This window comes from Enoplosus armatus, chromosome 18, assembly GCF_043641665.1.
Source record: "Enoplosus armatus isolate fEnoArm2 chromosome 18, fEnoArm2.hap1, whole genome shotgun sequence".
NCBI lineage: Eukaryota > Metazoa > Chordata > Actinopteri > Centrarchiformes > Enoplosidae > Enoplosus > Enoplosus armatus.
In genome coordinates, this window is record NC_092197.1 from 20,873,695 (window position 1) to 20,895,285 (window position 21,591).

At 45.2% G+C, this 21,591-nt stretch overlaps 1 protein-coding gene across 1 annotated transcript in view; it reads left to right on the top strand.

The window, feature by feature from the left end:
• The window catches only part of dcc (DCC netrin 1 receptor), a 225,532-nt gene that overhangs the window by 39,179 nt on the left and 164,762 nt on the right, over window positions 1-21,591 (top strand). The window contains exon 2 of the mRNA XM_070924473.1: window positions 18,389-18,754. Coding sequence (XP_070780574.1) covers window positions 18,389-18,754 — 366 coding nt within the window. The remainder of the gene's footprint in view (window positions 1-18,388; window positions 18,755-21,591) is intronic.

The following is a 21,591-nucleotide window of genomic DNA, read 5'->3' on the forward strand; positions in this document are numbered from 1 at the left end:
CTTTCCACACGAGCTTAAACACGAACTGAACCAACTGGGCAAACGCGCTGGAGTTCACTTTGCAACGGCAACAAAACGGTCCGGGCCCCTGCACGGTGAACGCGCAGGCAGCAGTGAGCTCCCGAGCTGTTCCGTCCTCCTGCGCAATCAGCCCTTTCTGCCCCCCCCCCCATCATTCAGTCTGGCATTTTTGTCACGGTTTACCTTTCGCGTCCCATCGTTTCAGCTTCATAGTTCATCTCAGCTCAAAGTCTACATGCCGGGGGCCGACACCTGCGTTGTCTATAGTGTCGTGTTCGCTGTTGAACTGTTGACTCAGTGACTGCGCGCTCGCCGCTGACAGGTTGGTGGTGCTGCCGTCCCATCTGTTTGGCCCCGGGGCCCCCTCCGCCGTGCAGGTCACCTCTGCATTAATCGGACTAATTAGCCTAATGAGCCTGTTTCTTGGTGGGCAGACAAACGCGTGCGACCTGAACCAGACGGCTTCACTTCGCAGGAACAGAAAACACAGATTTCCTGGCAGCTTCTGACCTAAATACAGCTCAAACACACACACACACACACACACACACACACACACACTGCTTATTTACAGCGAAAGACAGCGTGAGCACACACAGGCCCACATAGCCAATGCAAAGACACGCTGACTTTGGCTAATGTAATCCATCACAAACACTCATGCCTAAATACAAACACAAATAACAAAGTGTGTGTATCACTGAAGCATCTCAGAGCAGGACATCAGTCCAAACTGGTCCGGAAGCTTCGAGTCACCCATCAACTTCAGAAGCTTGGTGGAATGAAGTCTCCGCTCATGTCACGTCAGGAGACGTCCGAAACTCGGGGGCCAATCAGCAGAGGAACTCATTCATGCAATTTAAACTGAATTGGTAACAAGGACAACGACAAAATCAGTCGTTTCAGAAAGCGCCCCAAACATTTACATTCTTATTGTAACCATGACGATGAAGCTCCGCTAACCCGAACCATTATCTTTACCGAAGCCTGACTTCACTCGTTTTTGAGCCTAAACCTAACCGAGGCGTTGTCACATCACAGCATGGATTTATTTTCCAACAGCGACGTGTAGCAGGAAGGCGCAGACAGGCGATGACCAACCAACCCCCCCCCCCCCCCCCCCCCCTGCTGACTGGGCGTCAGATCACAGAACACTGCTATGTGTCGTTCTAGAGCACTGGTCCCGAACCTTTTTCTTAAGGGACCCCACCCACATAAAAAAGGGCAAAAGGTAGCTACTTTTTTAAAAACATCATGATGTATATTTCATTACATTCTCTGCATAAAAAAAACAATAACAGCACGGAACAATCAACTGTACAGTTAACCTAAACAGTGACCTTGACACCTACAGGAAGTCTGTGTAAAACCAGCAATTTGGATACAATTCTGAACAGACTATTTCCTGATGATGTTGTAATGTATCAGATGATTTTTCACACAATTCCATGTCCGTATTATGATTTTCTTTTCATTTTCACTGTCATACATACATACGTTTTAACCCTAACCCAAATAAAGATATAAACTTCTACAATAACCCCTTAAATGTAGTCGCCTTCTTCACAGAAATTAATGAAATGCTTGTGTATTGCATTTTATATAAACAAAAATTCATACATCCTTAAAAATCAAGAGGGCTTCACGACGCCCCCCCCCCCCCCCCCCCCCCCCCCGTGGAGCTTTGGCGAGGTCACGACCCCCAGGTCCCCAAAAAGAGGACTTTTTGAATGTTTAACCAAGACCATTATCTTCCCTTGGCTGAGTGGCTATACACACCCACATAAAAAAAATGTTTTTATTTGTACTATAAGTACAGCAGATGTCGTGAGGAAAACAAATTAAACATGCTGTCAGCGAACATCGCACAGATACATTAATTACAAGCGCTTCCTTGTTCTGTTGCTAAAAATGTAATTATGTTTCTTCTTTTTGTTGCAACATATTCGTTCTGTTGCAAATGAGGAGAATATGAATAGACAGAGCTGGATGCTGTGTGTGTGTGTGTGTGTGTGTGTGTGTGTGCGTGCGTGCGTGCGTGTTCACTGTCAGCACACACACACACACACACAGACAAATACACACTCCAGGGACAGGATAAAGCTTGAAGGACGATCTCACTTTTATAAAACTCCAGAGAGCTTCAGCTACAGTGTGTGTGTGTGTGTGTGTGTGTGTGAGATTGTTAGATAGTGAGGTCCTCACATTGCTGACAGCTACCGCTTGGCCTACCCATAATCCCCTGCAGGACTGTGGCCAGCGTTGGCGTGTTGACCCCTGAACGTATGCTGCAGGGTGTGTGTGCGTATTAATATTCAGTCCGAACTGTTCCCAGTTCAAACGGGCTACATTTATTTTCTCTCTCATTACGCCTCATCTTTGACAACTCAACATATCCATATATATGTTATTCTACTATTTCTTTTGTTTACTATCATCTAATGTATTTATTTTAGTTTACTGTATATATTAAAGAAAACTCCCTTAGAAGGTTATGAGAATGTCAAGCAAATCATTTACTTGGTGAGCAAAAGGAAGGGAAGGAAGCGAAAAAGAAAAGGGGAGGACGGAAGGAAGGAAAGAAAAGATGTAAGAAGGGAAGGTTAGGACGCAGGGGAGGAGGGAGCGAAGGAAGGAAACGAGGAGAGGACGTGAGGACGGAGGGGCGCTCACCCGGCGTTCCCCATGGCAACGCCCCTTCCTCCATCTCCACGCTCCGCTGGCTCTGATTGACAGCCACCAACCCCCAACGCACACACACACACACACACACACACACACACACACCGGTGACTAAACAAGTACGCTAAATATGAACCGCACAGGCCACAGGGTGTTTGTTGATTATTATGTGTGTGTGTGTGTGTGTGAAAGAATCATTTCCAACCTCCCTGCAGATTTATTTCTGTGAAGCTCTTTTGCAGACAGGTTTTTAGTGAGCAGTTGCAGAACAGTATTGAAGCGTTAAAGGAATAAAATAGAAAAAAATGTAGTCTTGATGTTTCCAGAGACGTCTCAAGTAAGAGCCCGGGGTGACTTAATTAATTTGCAGCCGCCGGCCGACATGAGTAATGCGTGAAGGCAGTGGTAGTCTGTCAAGCTGCTTTTTGTTTTTTTTAACCGTGCAGCAGTCCGTGGGATTGTGGGAAATGGTGTTTGTCAAAGGCCACTAACACCAGAAATATTAAACAAACAATATTAGAGTGTTATATTTGTTGATTTGTTTTTTTTGTGTTTATCGACCATCCATTCAGTCGTTTGTGTTATTCTAGCTTGTTAGACAACACGGCGTATTAGACCAGACGATGGTCTAAGGTCGGATGTTGTGCCATTAACATGTTCGATTTCCTCGATAGCACCGCTTTCCTCCAGACACTGCTTTTTCCACCCCCCCACCCCCTTTTTTTCCTGGAGGGCGAACTCCTTCTTCACCCAAGTCAGCTCGCTGTTGACCTTTGACCTTAAATTGAAGCCCTTTAATATCCTTTTTACACACACACACACACTTAGGCTTTGTTTGGGGGGGGGGGTCACACTGTTGACCTGCACCCGCCAGTTGCTCCCTGTTTGTTTCCTGCTTTAATAAACAACACACACACAAGAACACACACACACATGCAGGGCTATTGTGTGCGTCAGGAGGAGGAGGAGGGTTTGAAGGCGATGACTGATGATGGTGAAGAAAGAGGCTCCCTCTGTCTGTTAACACCCATAAACTACCAATCTGTCAGGCTTACACAGTGTGTGTGTGTGTGTGTGTGTGTGTGTGTGTGTGTGTGTGTGTGTGTGTGTGTGTGTGACATATTGGCTGGCCGCTGCTCTGTCTCGAGGGACGGCAGTTGGAAAGCCTGTGGCTTCTGTCTTGATTGGTCACGGATGTCACACACACACACACCCACACACACACTCAGCGGCGTGGTGCGTTGTGAGGACGTTGCCGCGTCCTTGCAGCAGCAGCAGATGTGTCTGATGAGTCCTCAGCGTCTGTCAGAAGCGACGGAAAGCCCTCGTTTGCAGTCAAATAAACCATCTGATAAATGAGGACTCAACATTAAAAAAACACATCAGCAGATTTTTGTTTTGTTTTGTTTTTTGCGTTGAGCGGAGCGGACACTCGTCGAGACATCGAGGCACGCAAAGAATCTGCAGGATGGGCAGCAATGTGACGTGAGATCTGACGACATGACGCACATTTAAAACATTGTATTCAAATAGTGACAACCCACTGAGCTGCGTTATACTGCACAAAATACTGCAGATAGCAGTACCACCGCTGAGCTCTCCAGGTGCTCAGTGGTAGCACCAGAAGCCGAGAAAATGTCCCATAATGCAACTCAGTTAGATCTTTTTATTTTGACCCTGCCTGCCCGGTAAACGCGTTCCTATGCAGGGCTCCTGTTATAAAATTTGAAACTAGATACCCAGATGCTGGTCCAGCCGGATCACTAAGGTCCTCCACTCGCTCTTCTTTTAAAATGTTCTTTATGTGTCCTAAAGGGGTTGAGACTTTTGTAGGCCAGCCAGACACTGAATGCCGCTGGTGAGTCGTTGTTAGCTTGTTGTTAGCTGTGTAGGAAACCCCTTAACGGAGCGTCAAGGTATTGATGTCACATAAACAAAACCGGAGTTACTTTAAAGGTCCCGTATTGTAGAAAGTGAGGTCTCCACGTCTTGTTTGATTATAAAGCAGGTATTGGGAAAGGATCAGAAGGCTCTGTCCACGGAGAAATGAAACGCAGCCTGTATTCAGACGCTGTAAGGTTGTGATGTCACAGCACTCAGCCACGCCCCCCCCCCAGCAGGTCACCTGCTCCAGACACAGCACCACCCACCAAGTACTGGGGGGATTTGCTCATCCACCCGCTCAGTCTGTCTAAGTTATTGGAGCGCTCTGCTCAGGACTACTCTTCCAGGTTTTTGGAGGTGGTTCAGTTTGTCTAAACCGGCTTGTTTCAGACAGAGGGGGGGAACTGAGGGGCTGCATGAAGGGCCAGGAGGAGATACATAAGGACTTTTTTCAACTGTGAATCGTGCAAAGCTACTCTAGCGGAGCCCCAGAATAAAAATACAGAGCTGGAAATGAGCAGAATATGGGACCTTTAAAGAGTTTTGCTTCTGCTTGGAGCCCGATCATTGCCCCCCCTGCAGCTATAATTCATTGTTGTATTTAATATTTACTACTCCACTCTACGACCCACCTCTGGGACATCACAGCTTTACCCTCTTGCTCTACTCTGTGTGCTCCAGGTCAGCCTCTCCTTGAGGGTTTCTGGCGTCAGGTTTGCCGCGGTAAAAGGGAGTGCAGTGGGTCAGAGCCGTTGACAAGCCGTGCGGTGAAACACAGCTTGCTCGGTGTGAGCGCAAAATAAAAAGCCAGTATTTATGCACGGATGTGATGTGACTTCCAAAATCAGGAAATAAATATTGCTCATGGGCCCTGATTTACAAGCTTCAAATATAACACACTCTCACACACACACAAAAACACACACAGAGTTTGACAGTATTTGTCAAGATTTGACAGAAAATGTGATAAGGTGTCAGTCGATAGAAATCCTCATCTGTCTGCACAACCCCCATCCTGTCTCTCTCACAAACACACACACACACACACACACACACACACACACACGCGCGCACAGAGCGTTTATACTTTCAGATCAGGAGGATGACAGGAGAGGTTTCCCCTGAGAGAGAGAGAGAGAGAGAGAGAGAGAGAGAGAGAGAGAATTGATTCAGGGAAGTAGCAAAGAAAGAAGGACAGGAGTGGAGGAGGACTGGAAGAGGCTGCAGTGATGCCCCGGTGGCGCCCCCTGTTGGCTAATCTGCAAAAATGTAGGGTCACTCAGTGTGGCGAATTTCACGTGGTTGGATGTGTGTGCCATACAGTTTGGAATTACCCGCATTATAAAAGGCCTATGTTTTCCAATTCAGTTTCATATACATTCCCAAAGCACTGGTTCCATCAGTACGACAACACAGTCATGTCATACAGTACGACCCCTCCACTGCCCCCCGCCGGGTCAGCTTCCACATTGCTCCGTACCCGAGTGCACTTGATCCATGCTCTGTGGCAGTTGGTGGCGGTAAATGCGCCATAACGCATCAAGACAGAAGTAGGGTAGAGTTCGCTTGCGTCATCACTCATCAGTACTTTGAGCACTCCTGCCTACTATTATTGGGGAGACAATGTCAAGGACGACCCGCTTGCCCCCCTCCCTGCCTTCATCGGCCACGGCCGCGCAGTTCGGAGGATGAGATCGGCGCGACCCGAGCAGCGGTACAGGCCAATGGTTCCGGCGTCACATTCTAAATAGCGGTCTACGTCCCGTGTTTTGGAGGCTACGGTAGTTTTCGCACCTGAACTGCACCCGAGACCACCTTTTTCAAGTGGACCCCGGTACATGGTGTTCACGCGGGTGAAGTGTACTCTGATCCGGGTATGAGGTCAAGCTCTCGTGATCGGATCACCCACGACGGAGACGGTTTAATGACACACCTGAATCTGTTCTCAGAGTCCTCAGGATCTGACAGAGAGCCAATTTGGGCTTGATCGATTGTTTTTTTCAACATTTAATCACTAAGTCGGAGTCAGGCTTTCCTTCGTGGATTGTACTGCAATCGCGCAGCCAAGTTCACTGTCAGCGCACTCAAATGTTTCTTTTCTTCACCTGAAGCCTGAAAAACAAAAACACACACGTCATCACTCAGACTGAGCCTTCACTCCATTTCTTTATTTCAACACACAGAGCAGAAAACATCTTCAGTACAGGCAGGTTTCCCCCCACCCCCACCCCAGCAGCAGTCTCTCCCACACAGTCATACGATTTTTCATTTAAAAAAAACAAACAAACAAAAAAACCCCCACTGATGATCTGTCGAGTGCAAATCCAACACACCTGTTAGTGAAGGACAGAAACCTGCAGAGTTTATTTCTACAGCTGAGCTTTCTGCTGACCTCGGGCCTCACATCATTAAACACACACACAACTCTAGGAATATAAATACGTGCGCACACAGGCTTAAAGCTAAAAGCACATGCACATTTACCCGTCGCGGACACGTGAACACACACACTCTTTCTTTTTTTTTTTTCCCTAACAGATCATGAACCCTTCAGCTGTGTGTCTTTTATACAGTATGTTGTTAGCGATGTTGGTGGAACCTTACTGTAATGAAAACAAATTCCTAGCCTGGTTCCAGACCTCTGAATTGCTGCGTACATCTCCCATATTTGTTTAGCGATAGAAAAAAGGTCTGGCATAGAGCGCTGCAGGGATGACGTATTTTTGTAGGCCAACCCGCAAGTTAGCGTCGCTCCGGTTCCCTCGACTAAAAGCCAATGGGATTTTTTCCATGGGGTTTTGGATTATTGCAGAAAATAAGCTCCGTGGCAAAACAAAAGGTCATGATACTTGCACGTTTTTGTTCAGCAAGATAATCTTCGCTAACAAACACCACTTTTAGGATTTTCAAAGCGTAAATGGAATCGCTAGAAGTAAAAAGCTAACGTTAGGCTATAAAGGAACTCCACCACGGTCGTATTACTTCAACGTCACCACCGCTAAGCTTCACTTAGATAGATATAGAGTATAAACACAACTAGTGAGTAGATGACTTTCCCTGTTCGGCATGAAGACGTTTAATGTCCGCAACAACCTCTGTAGTCTCAGTTAGCCACTTGTTAGCAACCGCCTTTTTTAAGACACGTAAAAGTTTCAAAAGTCACGAGTGGGTGTATCTACTGACTTATTTTATGTCATAGAACAAAACGTTGAAATCTCTTGTGTTAACCACAGACCTTATCTCAGGCATCTGACCAAAAACCCATTCAAAAAACCCTATTGACTTGCAGACGAGGGAACCGGAAGTGTAAAAAGCTGTCTTTCTGGTTGGATAAACAGTTGACCAATCAGACCTTAGTAGGCGGGATTAAGAGTGGGGACATCACATACATCTAGCAAGCTAGCAACAGTGATGAAAAATAGTGACTGAAAAATTGTGACAAGGTGGTTAAGTGTGTGGTCGAAATACTGTATGACACCAGAGTTTAGGTTAACAAAAATCATTGACAAAATCATTCTTCGGTCAACATTTCGAAACACGAAAAGTCAAAACTAGTCGAAACGGACTTGAAGCACGAGACAGGATGCGTCAAATTTTTTCAAATATTTACTTTCTTGAACCTGAACCAAAGTGGTCTAGCACCCTAAACCTATGGGTACGCAAGACACAAACCGCAGTCTCTGGTGTCAAACCCTTTAACCTTTTGTATGTCCAACCTCTTCCCTGTGTGAAATAAGGATGTCATGCTTCCTGGAATTGGAAGAGAGATTGACATATAAAATAATCCAGCGGCAATTATGTTTGTTCCAATACGTATTTGGCCAAAAAAACAAACAAACAAACTAATTAGTATGAAATGCAGCGAAATGCTCACCACCTGACATTATCTATGCTATCTGAACCCTGGATGGCACTGGGGGTGCTCTACAGCACACACATACAGACACGCTGCTCTGATTAAACAAGCTGCTGACTGGTGGTGAGTATGAAGTGCTTTACGGACTTCTGTTTCGAGTGTGAAAGCACTCGCCAGCAACGAGGTGTGAGCTTTGCTCTCCGCTTGCACGCTCCCTGACAACCACTGACCTCAGAAACCAACAGTCATTTCATTTTGGAGAGACGGTGGAATGAATCCACATAAATCATTCATGCAAGAGAGCCAGACAACAAGCACTCATTTACATTTCACAGTGTGTGTTTGTGTAAATGAGGCCAAATCTCAACATTTTACATTTATTCTCATTAAACCCAAACAGGTCAATGCGTGTAAACAGCGAACTGGGTGAAATCAATATGCAAACAGACACTTAAAGCGCTTACACATATGGAAAGAGACTTAGATTCCCTGTTCGATATTACTGATCCTAGTTGGCCTTGTGATGCCAAAGGTGTGGGGTAATCAGGGTTATAGCTGCACATTGGGCGAGAGAGGACTAGAAGAAAAGAGGAGAGAGAGAGAGAGAGAGAGAGAGAGAGACAGAAGGATGGAAGGAAGGAAGAGGTCCTTTCGTTCCTCTAGCCCTGGTGCTTGTTGTTATTCTGGCTCATTGTTCAAGACCTTCAGTCTTTTAGTTTGAACTCTTGATACTGTGGTTGCTTTAAGATTTGTAGTTCTAGCTGTGGGCCAGAATCTGGTAAAATGTTAAACTGACTGCATTTATATAGCGCTGTTATCCAAAGCAATTTACAATTTGCCTCTCATTCACGCACACTTACGCACCGATGGCAGCGAGCTATGGTTCTGGCAAACCATTGGGAGCAATTTGGGGTTCATTTGGGGTTTGATTGAACCGCCAACCCTGTGATCAGTGGACAACCCGCTCTACCTCCTGAGTAACAGCCGCCCCACCCATTTGGTGGTTCCAGCTCTAGACCTTCTACTGTACTTGCCTCGTAGCAGTTCTAGTTGTAGGACCTCTAGTCATCCAAGTCCAGGTTGTTTAGTCTTTCTAGCCCCTGTGGTTGTTTTAGGCCTTGTCATTGGTCCAGCCCTAGGCTTTGTAGTAGTTCAAGGCCTATAAGTTGGTCCAACCCTAGACCTTGTAGTTGTCCTCATTCGAAGCATTCCAGTTCGAGCTCTGTGCCCTCTAGTCAGCTTGGCTCTAGATCCTGTAGTCGCTCTGGATCTAGACCTTGAATTACTATGACCTCAGCTATGTCAGTGTTCTAGCCCTAAGCTTTGTCATTGGTCCAGCCCTAGGCTTTGTAGTAGTTCAAGGCCTCTAAGTTGGTCCAACCCGAGACCTTGTAGTTGTCCTCAGTCGAAGCATTCCAGTTCGAGCTCTGTGCCCTCTAGTCAGCCTGGCTCTAGATCCTGTAGTCACTCTGGCTCTAGACCTTGGATTGCTATGACCTCAGCTATGTCAGTGTTCTAGCTCTAGGCTTTGTAGTTGTTGTAGCTATTGGCCCTCTAGTCATTCTAGTTCTAGACCTTGTAGTTCTGCTACACTGACCCTTTTCCACTAGACTCAGCAGGTTTGTGGCAGTGTTCAGTTAGAGGCAGATTGGTGGACCATCAGACTGAGCTGCACACTAGCTGACCTTCCACCTCTGGAAATGGTTTCCAGCTGAAAGACATTTTCCTACCAACATGGAACCAATTTGTGTTTCTTCCTGCTCAGTTTGCGCAGCCAAAACATCTGCTACAGAAACTCAGCCTCAAATGTGGGAACAAATCTGGCATGAATAAAATAGCATACACTTGCACATAAGTATTCTGCATTTTAAAAATATATATTTTATCACAATTATTAGTTCCCCTTAAAAGAAACAAAGAATAATAATTTCAAAAATGATAGTAAACAAAAACCAGGAAAAGCAAAACGATAGCAGAGGAAAGGAGACAAGATTAACAGAAAACTGTAGACTGAAGGAGAAAGGGGGAATTAGTGGCTTTTGAAAAAAACAAAAAAAAAACAGCACATCACCCCTCCTCCCTCCCCTCACTGATATTTCTTCCTGATCTTCCCTTTCATCCTGCAGCTTTTAGCTGCTGTGTTTTATTTCTCGACTCTCAGGGTTTTCAGGAAGTGAGAATCTGTGATCAAAGACCAATAGGATTGCTCTGACACCGTTTTCACTTCACGCTGCAGATTTTATCCCTGATATTATCCCCCTGTGAGCACACCAAGTCTGCCTCTGAATACTGTTCCTCTGTCTGTGATCACATTACACCCCGGCTAATCGGCCAGCTTGTATTGATTATGCATGATTACCAGCCTTCACGCAGATATTGTTCAAGTTGTTTTTCCGTCACTTTCGCTGTGTTGAAACCGTTAAAACGAGAAGAGTAAAAGCTACAGTGACCCACTAGCTGAGGCTAGCTGATTAGCTTTAGGTTATATGCAGGGCTGCCGACTCTCCCACGCCCACGCTATTGAGACTTTTCACACGCTCTCATGCCACACATCCATTTTCTCAGACACAGCTAGGCCGCTGTAAACTGCTAGAATTTGCTGACGCTAGCTGGGTAGCTTTAGGTGTGCGCATGGTAATAGTTGAGGCGTTGAGACGAGAGCCTACCTTAACTCTATTTAGACTAGTTAGCATGGAGCAGAGGCTAGTTGGTTATCTTTAACTGTGTTCATGGGTATCAGATGTTGATGCTAGCTGCTCAGTACAGTTGCGCAACTGTATTGAGTGTTAGCAGAGGCCGCTAGCCAGTTAGCTTTTAAACAGTGACCAGACGTCCCGGTTTTCCAGGCATTGTTCCGGTTTCTAGCTGAGTGTCACAAGACGAATATCTGTACTAAAATGTCCCGGTTTACACCACAATTAAAATAGCAGTTATAATGTTATACCAGTTTTCAGCCCTTACATAGACATTTATTTATTACCCAACCCACAATGCACCTCACGTCTGAATTCAACACTGATTCGTCTGTATGTGTGTCAATCAATCAGCTATGAGTCAGAGGCTATGACGCTCGCGGCTCTTTCGCGTGCTAACGGTTAGCTGTCATGCCGAAGAGAAAGTCAGCCTTATCTCCGGGAGGCTTACTCCTTCCTTCATAAAGTACCCGCCTATGGGAGTGCTGCGTTTGTGGTTTTCCATGGTGTTGACAGGTGTGCTCGGTAGGTGTGCAGCGTCCCGGTTTGGGGGTTTGAAAATATGGTCACCTTTGAAAATTGGTAGCTGGTTAACCTTAACTGGATGAGTTAGCAGAGGTTGAGGCTAGTCATTTAGCTTTGGCTTCATTCCAACTGGCCTGTGGTTGACTTTAACTGTGTTCAGACCATTAACAGAAGCAGAGGCCTGCTGGTTAGCTTTTGCTGTATTCAAACTAGGCTAACCAGCAAACATTAACCGAGGCTAACCACTTAGCTCATCTCCCGAGGCTCGTGAGGCTCATTTTGTGTCTGATACCGTTCATACTGTATGAGCCTGGACCTTAAATGATCAGTTTGGACCTAAGCACTGTAATGATGATGTAATAATTACATTTAAATTTGACATGACTTTTTTTTTTGCAACATTGCTACAAATCATGAACTCATTAATAATTCATCTGATGGTTAATATTTAAAGTGATAGATGCAGTGGAAGTGGACAGAATGTGGACCTGAGGTATCACTACACAATGTGTGTGTGTGTGTGTGTGTGTGTTTTCCAGTGACATGTATGACAGCTATTCCCCTTTCGCTTCGACACAAAGCTACTTTAAAATTGTCATTCAGGAATTTGTGTGCGTGCGTGTTATGACAGCTACTCCCTCCTCTTTGACAGTAAGCTACCTTGTTATTGTCATTCACTGATTGTGTGTGTGTGTGTGTGTGTGTGTGTGTGTGTGTCTGTAGCCTATAATTGGCCTGCTGTTGACCGGTTGGTAATTGTGTTTGACAGCAGTAAAGGTCTCTGTTAACAACGTGCAGACGGAACGCTTATTGGGGTTTTAACCTGCAAACACAAACACACACACACACACACACACACACACACACACACACAGTGAATATGATCCTATTTGTCTCAGGGGATGGAGTGTCACTGTTGTCTCTCAAAGCGTTTTGACAAGGACCAAATGGAAATCACACATACAGCTCTGTGTGTGTGTGTGTGTGTGTGTGTGTGTGTGTGTGTGCTTGAAACTAATCCCTTTACTTCCTTTCATTCAGCCTTCATGCTTGTGTTCTGACGAAGGAGGAAAAATTCTTAACATGTACAAAGATACCGATCAAAATGTTAAATTACATTCATTCGAAGTTAAAATCGTTTAATCTGGCTGACCTTTCTCAAGAACGTGCAGAAATTCAGCACGATTCGACAAAGATCTTCATTATTGTTGAGCCGAAGCATTCAAACATCTGCTGTCGTTAACGTAAATTTACACATTGAAGAACAAACAGGCTGCGATTGATGGTGGTGATACACACACACACACACACACACACACACACACACACACACTCAAAGTAATTAGCAGGAAACACAGCAGGCTGAATGAGACTCGACTAATTAAGACCAATTGGTGTTAATATCAGTGGGTGAAGTGTGTGTGTGTGTGTGTGTTCACGTTAAGAGAAAGGGATTTTCACTGAGTGTGTGTGGACAGGACGTTGTGTAACAGAGCCGATCAACCAGTCAGAGGTTGTGGGCCAGATTAAGAACGGGGACATCGTATTTCTAGTCCGGAGACAGAAAAATTGCAACACACACACACACACACACACACACAAAAATGACATGACAAATGTTAACTGCTCCCAGCAATCACCGGATGGATGGACGGACGCATATGTCAGTCACTGCTGATTGGTTAATGTGTGTGTGTGTGTGTGTGTGTGTGTGTGTTTGCTGAGCTCAGCTGGGAGATTGTCAAAGGGATTATGGGAGTTATAGCTCAATGAGATGCGAAGGGTGGACGACAGGTGAGACTTGTTAACGAAGGCTTAACGCTAAACACGCGCGCACTGGCGTTGTCCAGCTGGTGTCAGACCTCACTGCAGATGGGACCTTACAAACTGTGTGTGTGTGTGTGTGCGTGTGCGTGTGCATGTATATAATTGGGATGCTGGCTAGTTGGCGAGTGTATCTGACAGCAGGGATGTGGTTTAGCACAGTTGACCCAACTCGGCAGTCACCTCTGAGAATGTACATCGTGTTGTTGTTGTTGTTGTTTGCAGTAGAATTTTGCCCCCGAAAATCGATAAATCTTCCATCGCAATGGATGCCATTTTGCGTCGATAAAATCAACTGGAATATTGTTATGGAGGAAATAACCAGACGGGGATGTTTTTCTTTTGGTTGTTGCAGTGAGTTACATACCTGACAAATGAAGGCTCTTCATATCATATTGACGCTAAAATTCCTATAAAACATGTAACATTGCCATTGAGTGTCATCATACCGCCCATCCTTACTGGCTTATTAAACTCAACTACATGACTCACATACACTTAACAGCTTTTTTCCGGGGGGGGTAATAATTTGCTAGCTTAAATCATTAAACTTGCAATAGATTGTTTCATTATAATCACATGAAATACATTATCAAAGACATGGAATAGACCCCTTTCAGTGCGGGACGTCGTGATTACGTCACAGCGTTAGCTGGAGGGCAAAAACACGAATCACCTCAGAGTAGCAGGCTACATAACCTCCCGAAAAAATACATCATCGTGCTGCGTCGCTGGGTGCCAGAATCGAAGGAGTAATGGCTCCAAATTGAAATTCTATCACATGCGAGCTGCCGCTGCCACAGTCAAAAAAAAAAGAAAGATAATTATGGATAATATTGGACTGAGGCCATCGACTAAAATGCTCGTGTCTGTGGCTCACACTTTGTGTCACGTAAGGTTAATTAAAGTCTTGTCTGTTGTATGTAGATATGGATAACGTTACCGTGTCTAAAGGTTTGTCACGCCCACCTCATCAGAAATCGGGGAACTCTGAGGAATAGGTGATTTCTCTCGTTACGCTAACTCTGTTAGCGCATTAGCTAACGTTGTTAGCTAGCCGTGCGGCCAGAGACTAAAAACTCCTCTGTTAAATCTTTTGCGTTTCAAGTCTTGTAGGCCTACATCACCATTCAGGACGTAGTGCCTTCCTGTTTCCTCCTCTCCGTCAAGATGATCCTCTGCTGCTGGCAGAGTTTAAACACACACACACACACACACACACACACACTCACATTTTTTTGGATGCCGCCCCAGACTCTTAATGCAGTCTGCTTTTCAGAGACTAACCCATGCTGTCAGCCACTGTGAGAGTGTGTGCGCTCCGATGGTCTTGGCCGTTGTCCACCTCGCTGTCACTGACTCTTATCTTATCAGTTAAACTCCTGGATGGCTCTATATCTTTCTACCTCTCCACCTCTATTATATATATATATTAAAAAAAACTGGGCTTCAGAGTTCCCCAACCAGTGTGGGGTCACACCACATTCCTGACTAGGAGAGTGTCTGCTGTACAGATCTTCACAGGGCCACCCAGTAGCAAATAAAGGGCGGGGTTTATATCATGTTTTACGGTCTTGTGGTCACACCGATGGTCTCCAGCTACCATGCGAGGTGCTGGTTTGACCATCAGGAGCAATTTCAGGTTTGGCGCGTTGCCCAAGGACACTTGGAACCGCCACCCCTGTGATCAGTGGTCGACCCGGTCTGCCTCCTGAGCCACAGTAACGGAGATCAGACCCCGGACCGGAGTCACACCGGTTCTAATGAACCCCAGGACCTATCTCATGGGCCAGGTCTGACTGTGCCTCATCGGGTCTGGTCCCTTTCCCTGAAAAGTAATTCATGCACGTTACGTCTGGGTGGGTTTTCCGTGGGTTCATTTCAGGTTTGGAATGTGTTAAAATGTCTCCGGTTTGCTGAATTTAAGAACTTAAATGATTTTCACGACAGCATTTCAGCTGTTTTGTACCCCGTTTCTTGTGAAATCTTGGTAATGCTTAATTTTAACGGGTCCTTCGTTATCATTAAGGAATTTCCTTAATGATTCTGAAACAATGGACCAGTAAAATAACGTGATTGTGTTCAAAAAATATGGAGGTGAGGGGCAGCATCGTGTTCCAGGTGAAATATGAAGAAAGGCAGTGAAAAGAGAGAGGAAGCAGAGACAGAGAGTGATAGCATCAAACTGCAGGACAACAAGGACAAGGACACATTGATGAACTGACTGACTCTGTGTGTGTGTGTGTGTGTGTGACTGGTGGGAGTGAGTACAGATAGAGCTGTCAAGATGGTGATTTACTGATAGAGATGGGGGGGGCTGCTGAAGGGGAATCAATAATAAGAAGGAAACCGTGAAGGAAAAGAAAGAGAGCAAAGGAAGGACGGGCAGGGAAGGAGGATGGTAAGGAAAGAAAGAAGGATAAATAAAGAATAAAGAAGGAGAAGTGAGGGGAGGAGGGGAAGGTATCCTCAAGTTTACGGTGTTGTGACGATTTCACAGATGCTGATCCAATTCTTGACTGCTTTATCTGCAGCTGAGGACGCTGAGGTCACATCCCGCCCCCTGTATTGCCTCTGGAAACAACCAGGGGTGGTTTATATGCGGTTAACCCTCCGAAATGGATCTAATGCAAACGGCTTGCACGATCCTGTTCTAATCGATCTGAAATGAAAAAAAAAACGTAAGCACTAGAGCAGTCATTCTTTTTGCAGCAGAAAGCTAATGCTTCTGTGATGACGTTGTTACGTTACATTGCGTTACATGTGGTGATAATCGTGGCGGGTCTCCCGCGGCCATGCTCCTGTTCAAATTATCAAATCAATCAAATTAACAGCTATAGCATCCACTCTTTTTTCGTGATGACGTAATTTTACGTTACATGCAGTGAAAAGCATGGCGGATCTCCCACGGACCCTTCCCCCCACCACCACAATGGCCACGTCATGGTTTGCATGATCCTGTTCAAATCGATCTAAAATTAAAAAAAAAAACATAAGCACTAGAGCAGTCACTCTTTTTGCAGCAGAAAGCTAACGCTTCTGCCATGAGCGTCATCACATTGCACACTTGTGAAGATGTCGTTTCGTTCTGTTCCGTTCCGTTCCATTCCGTTCCATGTATTTTCTCTCTGAGAGTTTATTTCTGAACTTTAAACAGTTACCTCTCTCTTTTATTTTCTGTTTAACTTTATCTTTTTGAGTTTTCACTCTGGCCTATCTTCCACATGCCGCGAGGTCTATAATTTCTAGTAAATTTAAAACGATTTAATCTGGCGCTAATTATAGGGACTCGTGAGATTAGTTTTTGTCTAATAAACTGTGTAGAGTCTATAAGCACTTGCTGACTTCATGAGCACCTAATCAAATAGATGAAATATGAAAAATCCCCAAAATTTGAAGAAACTAAAGCATTTTAGCACAGAGGGAGTTGTTAGGAGGACTTTGACTCATGAGCTCAGTAGTTTTAGACTCCTGCCCACGGCCCTGTTGCTTATCGATGCTGGTTCTGTTTTTGCCCCATTATTTGAGTAAGAAATAAAACAAAGCTATGCTGAAGGGGGAAAAAAACCCCAGCCATTAGTGATGAATTGCTTTTATGCTGAGTGTTCTCCATTTGTTTTCCCGTCCCAGTCGGGAATAGAGCCAGAGAGAGTTATTTAGTTTTTTTTATACCTGATGCGTGCCTGATCAGAGTTTTCCTGCAGGAGAAACCGAAGCTGCGAGGCTCTTAAAAGAGGAACGTCAGTTTAAAAAAAAAGAAAAGAAAAAGAAAAAGAAAAAAAGAACATCTGCTGTGCTTCAAAGTCGACTCCGTGCCGTAATGACGTGACTTCAGGTTGTTCTGAGCCTCTGTTCAGTCTTTCCAAGAAACACACAGACACTGAACGGCGGCTTTGATCGGACAAACTGCCTCTCTGATCGGGATGAAAGCCTTTTTCTTTCTTTCTTTAGCAGCCGGCATCAAAACAGGAGAGGAGAGACACCTCTGCCGTTGTCAGAGCCTTTCGCAAGATTAAACAAAATGTTTAAAAAAAAAAGAAAAAAAGACAGAGAGAGAACACAACAAGTTGATGTAGCTGTGGATGAGACGACAAGTTATCCTGCTGAGCAGAGCACTACAGGCCGGGGCGGGGGGGTTAAACACCGCCGTGTCTGACAAAACTCACGACAAATATGAATAAATACATCAGCCGAAACATGAATAAATGAATAAACAGATAAAAGCACGAGAGACAAACGTAACCTGCTGCTGAACCCCCCCCCTTGTAAAAACTGTTTGATTGTATGAGTGTGAAATGTTGTTCATGTTGGAAAAGAACGTTTAGTGGATTGCTAACGGTTTTTATCCAGCCGCCGCTAGCATCTGAATCCATGCTACATGCATGGTGACATCGCTTCTGGTTGACCTGCATCATATGCTTTCCCCTCATTGGTCACGGAGAGTTGGGGCTGATGTCTGATTGGTTAATCCTGTGGGATGAATTGGCATGCCCCCCCCTCCAATTTGTGGTCATTTAGACAGGCAGGACACATGTTAAGGTCCTTATCATCTCAATTAATATTATGCCAGTGGTACGTATTCACATGCAAATGTGCAATTAATCAGTTTGCTGACACAGAACGAATATATGACCCAGTTGTGAAGATTTGATCTCACGTTGTGCGATGTTTCTTTACCTCCCGACTTTTGTAATTTATTTTGTTTTGATTTATTGCATCTTGTATTGAATACAAGTCACGCCCCCTCCTGGGAACCCTGTTGTATTTCATCCCTGTTATGAGCCACACAGCTGTGTGGTTGCCGTTCTGTTGTCAGTTCGCATTAATAAATGATTGACTCTATTGGTGATCTCATGTTTCTGTGCTTCCATGTAACTCCTCCTCATCTCTCCTCCTCCTCCAGCCTCAGACGCCTCCTCATCTTCCTCCTCCTCCTCCTCCTCGCCTAGTCTCGGAGGTTTCGTGGACTTCACTTTCACCCAGGAGCCGCAGAACACGGTGACGGTGCGAGGGGGCGTGCTGCAGCTCGACTGTCAGGCGGAGTCCGACGCAGTGGCGGGGCCTCCCACCATCACATGGCGCAAGGACGGCGTGCTGCTGAGCGCAGTGGTGGATGAGCGGCGGCAGCAGCTGGCTAACGGCTCGCTGCTGGTGCAGAATGTCGTGCACTCACGGCACCACCGGCCCGACGAGGGCGAATACCAGTGCCTCGCCACACTGGACGGACTGGGGAGCGTTGTTAGCCGGACCGCCAGGGTCACTGTAGCCGGTAAGAGACTGCTCTATTCTATTCTAACACACAAATTATGTTTTGCTAACAGCACATACAGTAATTGGTTCACTGATTTAGTGTTTTATTGCTGCTCTGAACGCTCTGTTTCAGTTTTTTCAACCGCCATGTCTATCTGATGTCAGACAGGCACGGGTGTCCTTATATGGTACAGGCCAGATGTTTATGTTTATGTCAACGTTGCTCAGTAACGTCAGGCTGAACTGAGGGGCTGCAAGAAGGGCCAGTAGAAGATAAATCAGGACTTTTTGAACTGTGAAGCCTGCAAAGCTGCTCTAGTGGAGTCACAAAATGAAATTATAGAGCAGGAAATGAGCAGAATAGGTCCCCATTTAAACTGCCCACATGACTAAAACCACTGTCAAAGGTGGTGGTGCTGTGGTGTCCCACAGGGCTCGACTTTAGGTACCTACTCTTTTCTGGGTTTAAACAGTTTGCTTCCAGGGAAATATAGGAGATTCCCTCATTCAGATGAATGTTTCCATAACACCTTGACCTGTCCTTGACAGGCAACTCTCTCTCTCACACACACACACACACACACACACACACACACACTTTTAGACTTAATATTACTCAGCTTCCTCCGTTCATTTTACTGTTCATATTTATTTAATAGAACCAAAGTAGTTCACCTGTAATGTAATTTAGTAAGTGGAGTGTGGCTTCAGATCAATACGCTTTATGGAAGACATTAGTGGGCAGAGTGGCGCAGAGGCTTAAGTGCATCACCGTCACCCACAGTGTGCACCGCCTGCACTGTAAGACAATGCGCTGTGTGACAGCATCAGTTTTTCCTTTTCACTCATTCAGCAGTTACATTCAAGCTCAACATGAACATCAAGAGTCTCTCTCAGCTCTACATATACTCTGTGTCGTCGGAGCACAGTTGAACTGTCGCACGTACGCCAGCATTTATAACCCTTTGAAAATGGGCCGCTGTTTGCATGACGGTGTTTAAATCGATCTAGCTAGAGCTAGAGCATTCATTATTAGCAGGTTGATAGGAAAGTCAGAGAGAGAGAGAGAAACTGGAAAAAAAAGACATAGTTCAAATAACTTATGGAGTGTTAAATATTTTGTTCATGTTTCCACATGTAGAAATCTTTTGGATCAACGTGTTTTTGTGTGTTTCATTTCACAGAATTTGATGAGAAAAACATTATTCATGACACAATCTCAACACTTTTTATCAATTATTATGGTACATTGGCATGCATGATCTTTTTGCTTAGGCTGTACAGATTCTTAGAGGTATGAAGCATTTGAAGATATTCCAAAGAAATGACAATCACAATAAGCTAAAATTCCAATATAGGCACCATTTCTATTGCAGAGTTCAAAGGGTTAATAACATACAATGTATCATTTTTCACAAGTAAAAGTCGACCCAAGTAGTGCCCCCCCCCCCTCAACGCAGCCTGAAATGCTGCCGGAAGGTGTCCTTACTATTCTTTGACATTTCAGGGATTTTCTTTAGCTCCTCACATCTGTCATTGGACTTAAAAAAAGAAAAGAAAGAAAGAGTAGCCTTTCCGGTCCCAAATCGTGCTGCCGCGAGAACCCGTCACTGCTGTGTTTTCCCGCATCTGGTTTGCAGTCTCCATGGTAACACCAAATGTTTAATTTGACTGATCTGAAATAAAATCATCCCAGCGGCTAATTAAGTATTAGTTACAGCTCTGGAAAAGTGTTTTGGAAATATTTTCAGGGATCATTTCTGCCCTATCGGTCAGATTGTATTTGGGCTTTTTTTTTTTTTTTAATTACTGACTGGTCCAAATTTCACGTGTTTAAAACGTCAAACGCCTATGATCCATGTGTCCTGACTGGCGGAGGTTTTGCTCGGACAGAAAAGCTGCGGGACCGGACTTAAAAAAACCCAAAATGTGAGGTCAGAGAGTTTGCCACCGACTCGCTCAAGCGACTTCTGTTCAGTTGGCTGATGGGAAGGGAAATTATAGCCTAAACTAAAGTGCTGATCACTTCAGAGACTCTGTTTACAAGGTTCTGCATAACACACACACACAAGGATCACAGTGGCGGCTGGAGACTCCAAAAGATTGGACGGGAGGAGAACCAACCCAGTGTGACGAGCTGGCGGTTGAGCGATAGATAGCAGTGTGTTAGAAGAGAAATTATATTAATGCAAAGTGAGAACTACTTTTAAACACACAGATTTGGTTTCAAACAATACCTCTTTTTTTTTATTTAGATTTTGATCTCCGTCTCGTCTCCCCAAAAAACAGAGGAGGAGCCAACCTCCTCTGCCACTGCGGACCAGCCTCCTCTTGGTGTGTGTCGCCTCTTTAGCTCGCCCAGCTCTTTGTGTTTGGAGTGTTTTGGTCTCTGGAGTGACTCGCAGGTTCTCCCACTCAGTTAGAGCGTTTACAGAGGCAGGTGCAGCTCACAGGGAGGCGAGAATGTGTGTGTGTATGTGTGTGTGTGTGTGTGTGTGTGTGAGAGAGACCTGTCTGTGGTTTTGCGGTTTACTACTTCCACCATCTCATAACTCTTTGAACCCCTGGTTGTAGTCTAGGCAGTCGAGTCGGAGACAAGTCCGAATCGTGGCGAGTATTGAGAAGACCGAGACCAAAAGAAAGCGCGCCCATTCGATATTCTTCGATATATATATATGGTGTCTCTGCTCCAGACCAGATGTTTATGTTTATGTCAACGTTGCTCAGTAACGTTAGGTTTACAGTTTGCCTTTGGGAATTCTTCCAAAGACTTCCGGGACTTGGCCGGCCAATCAGAAGAAAGTGGGCTTTTACGGAGGGGAAGGGGGCCTTAAAGAGACAGGAGCTCAAATGGTT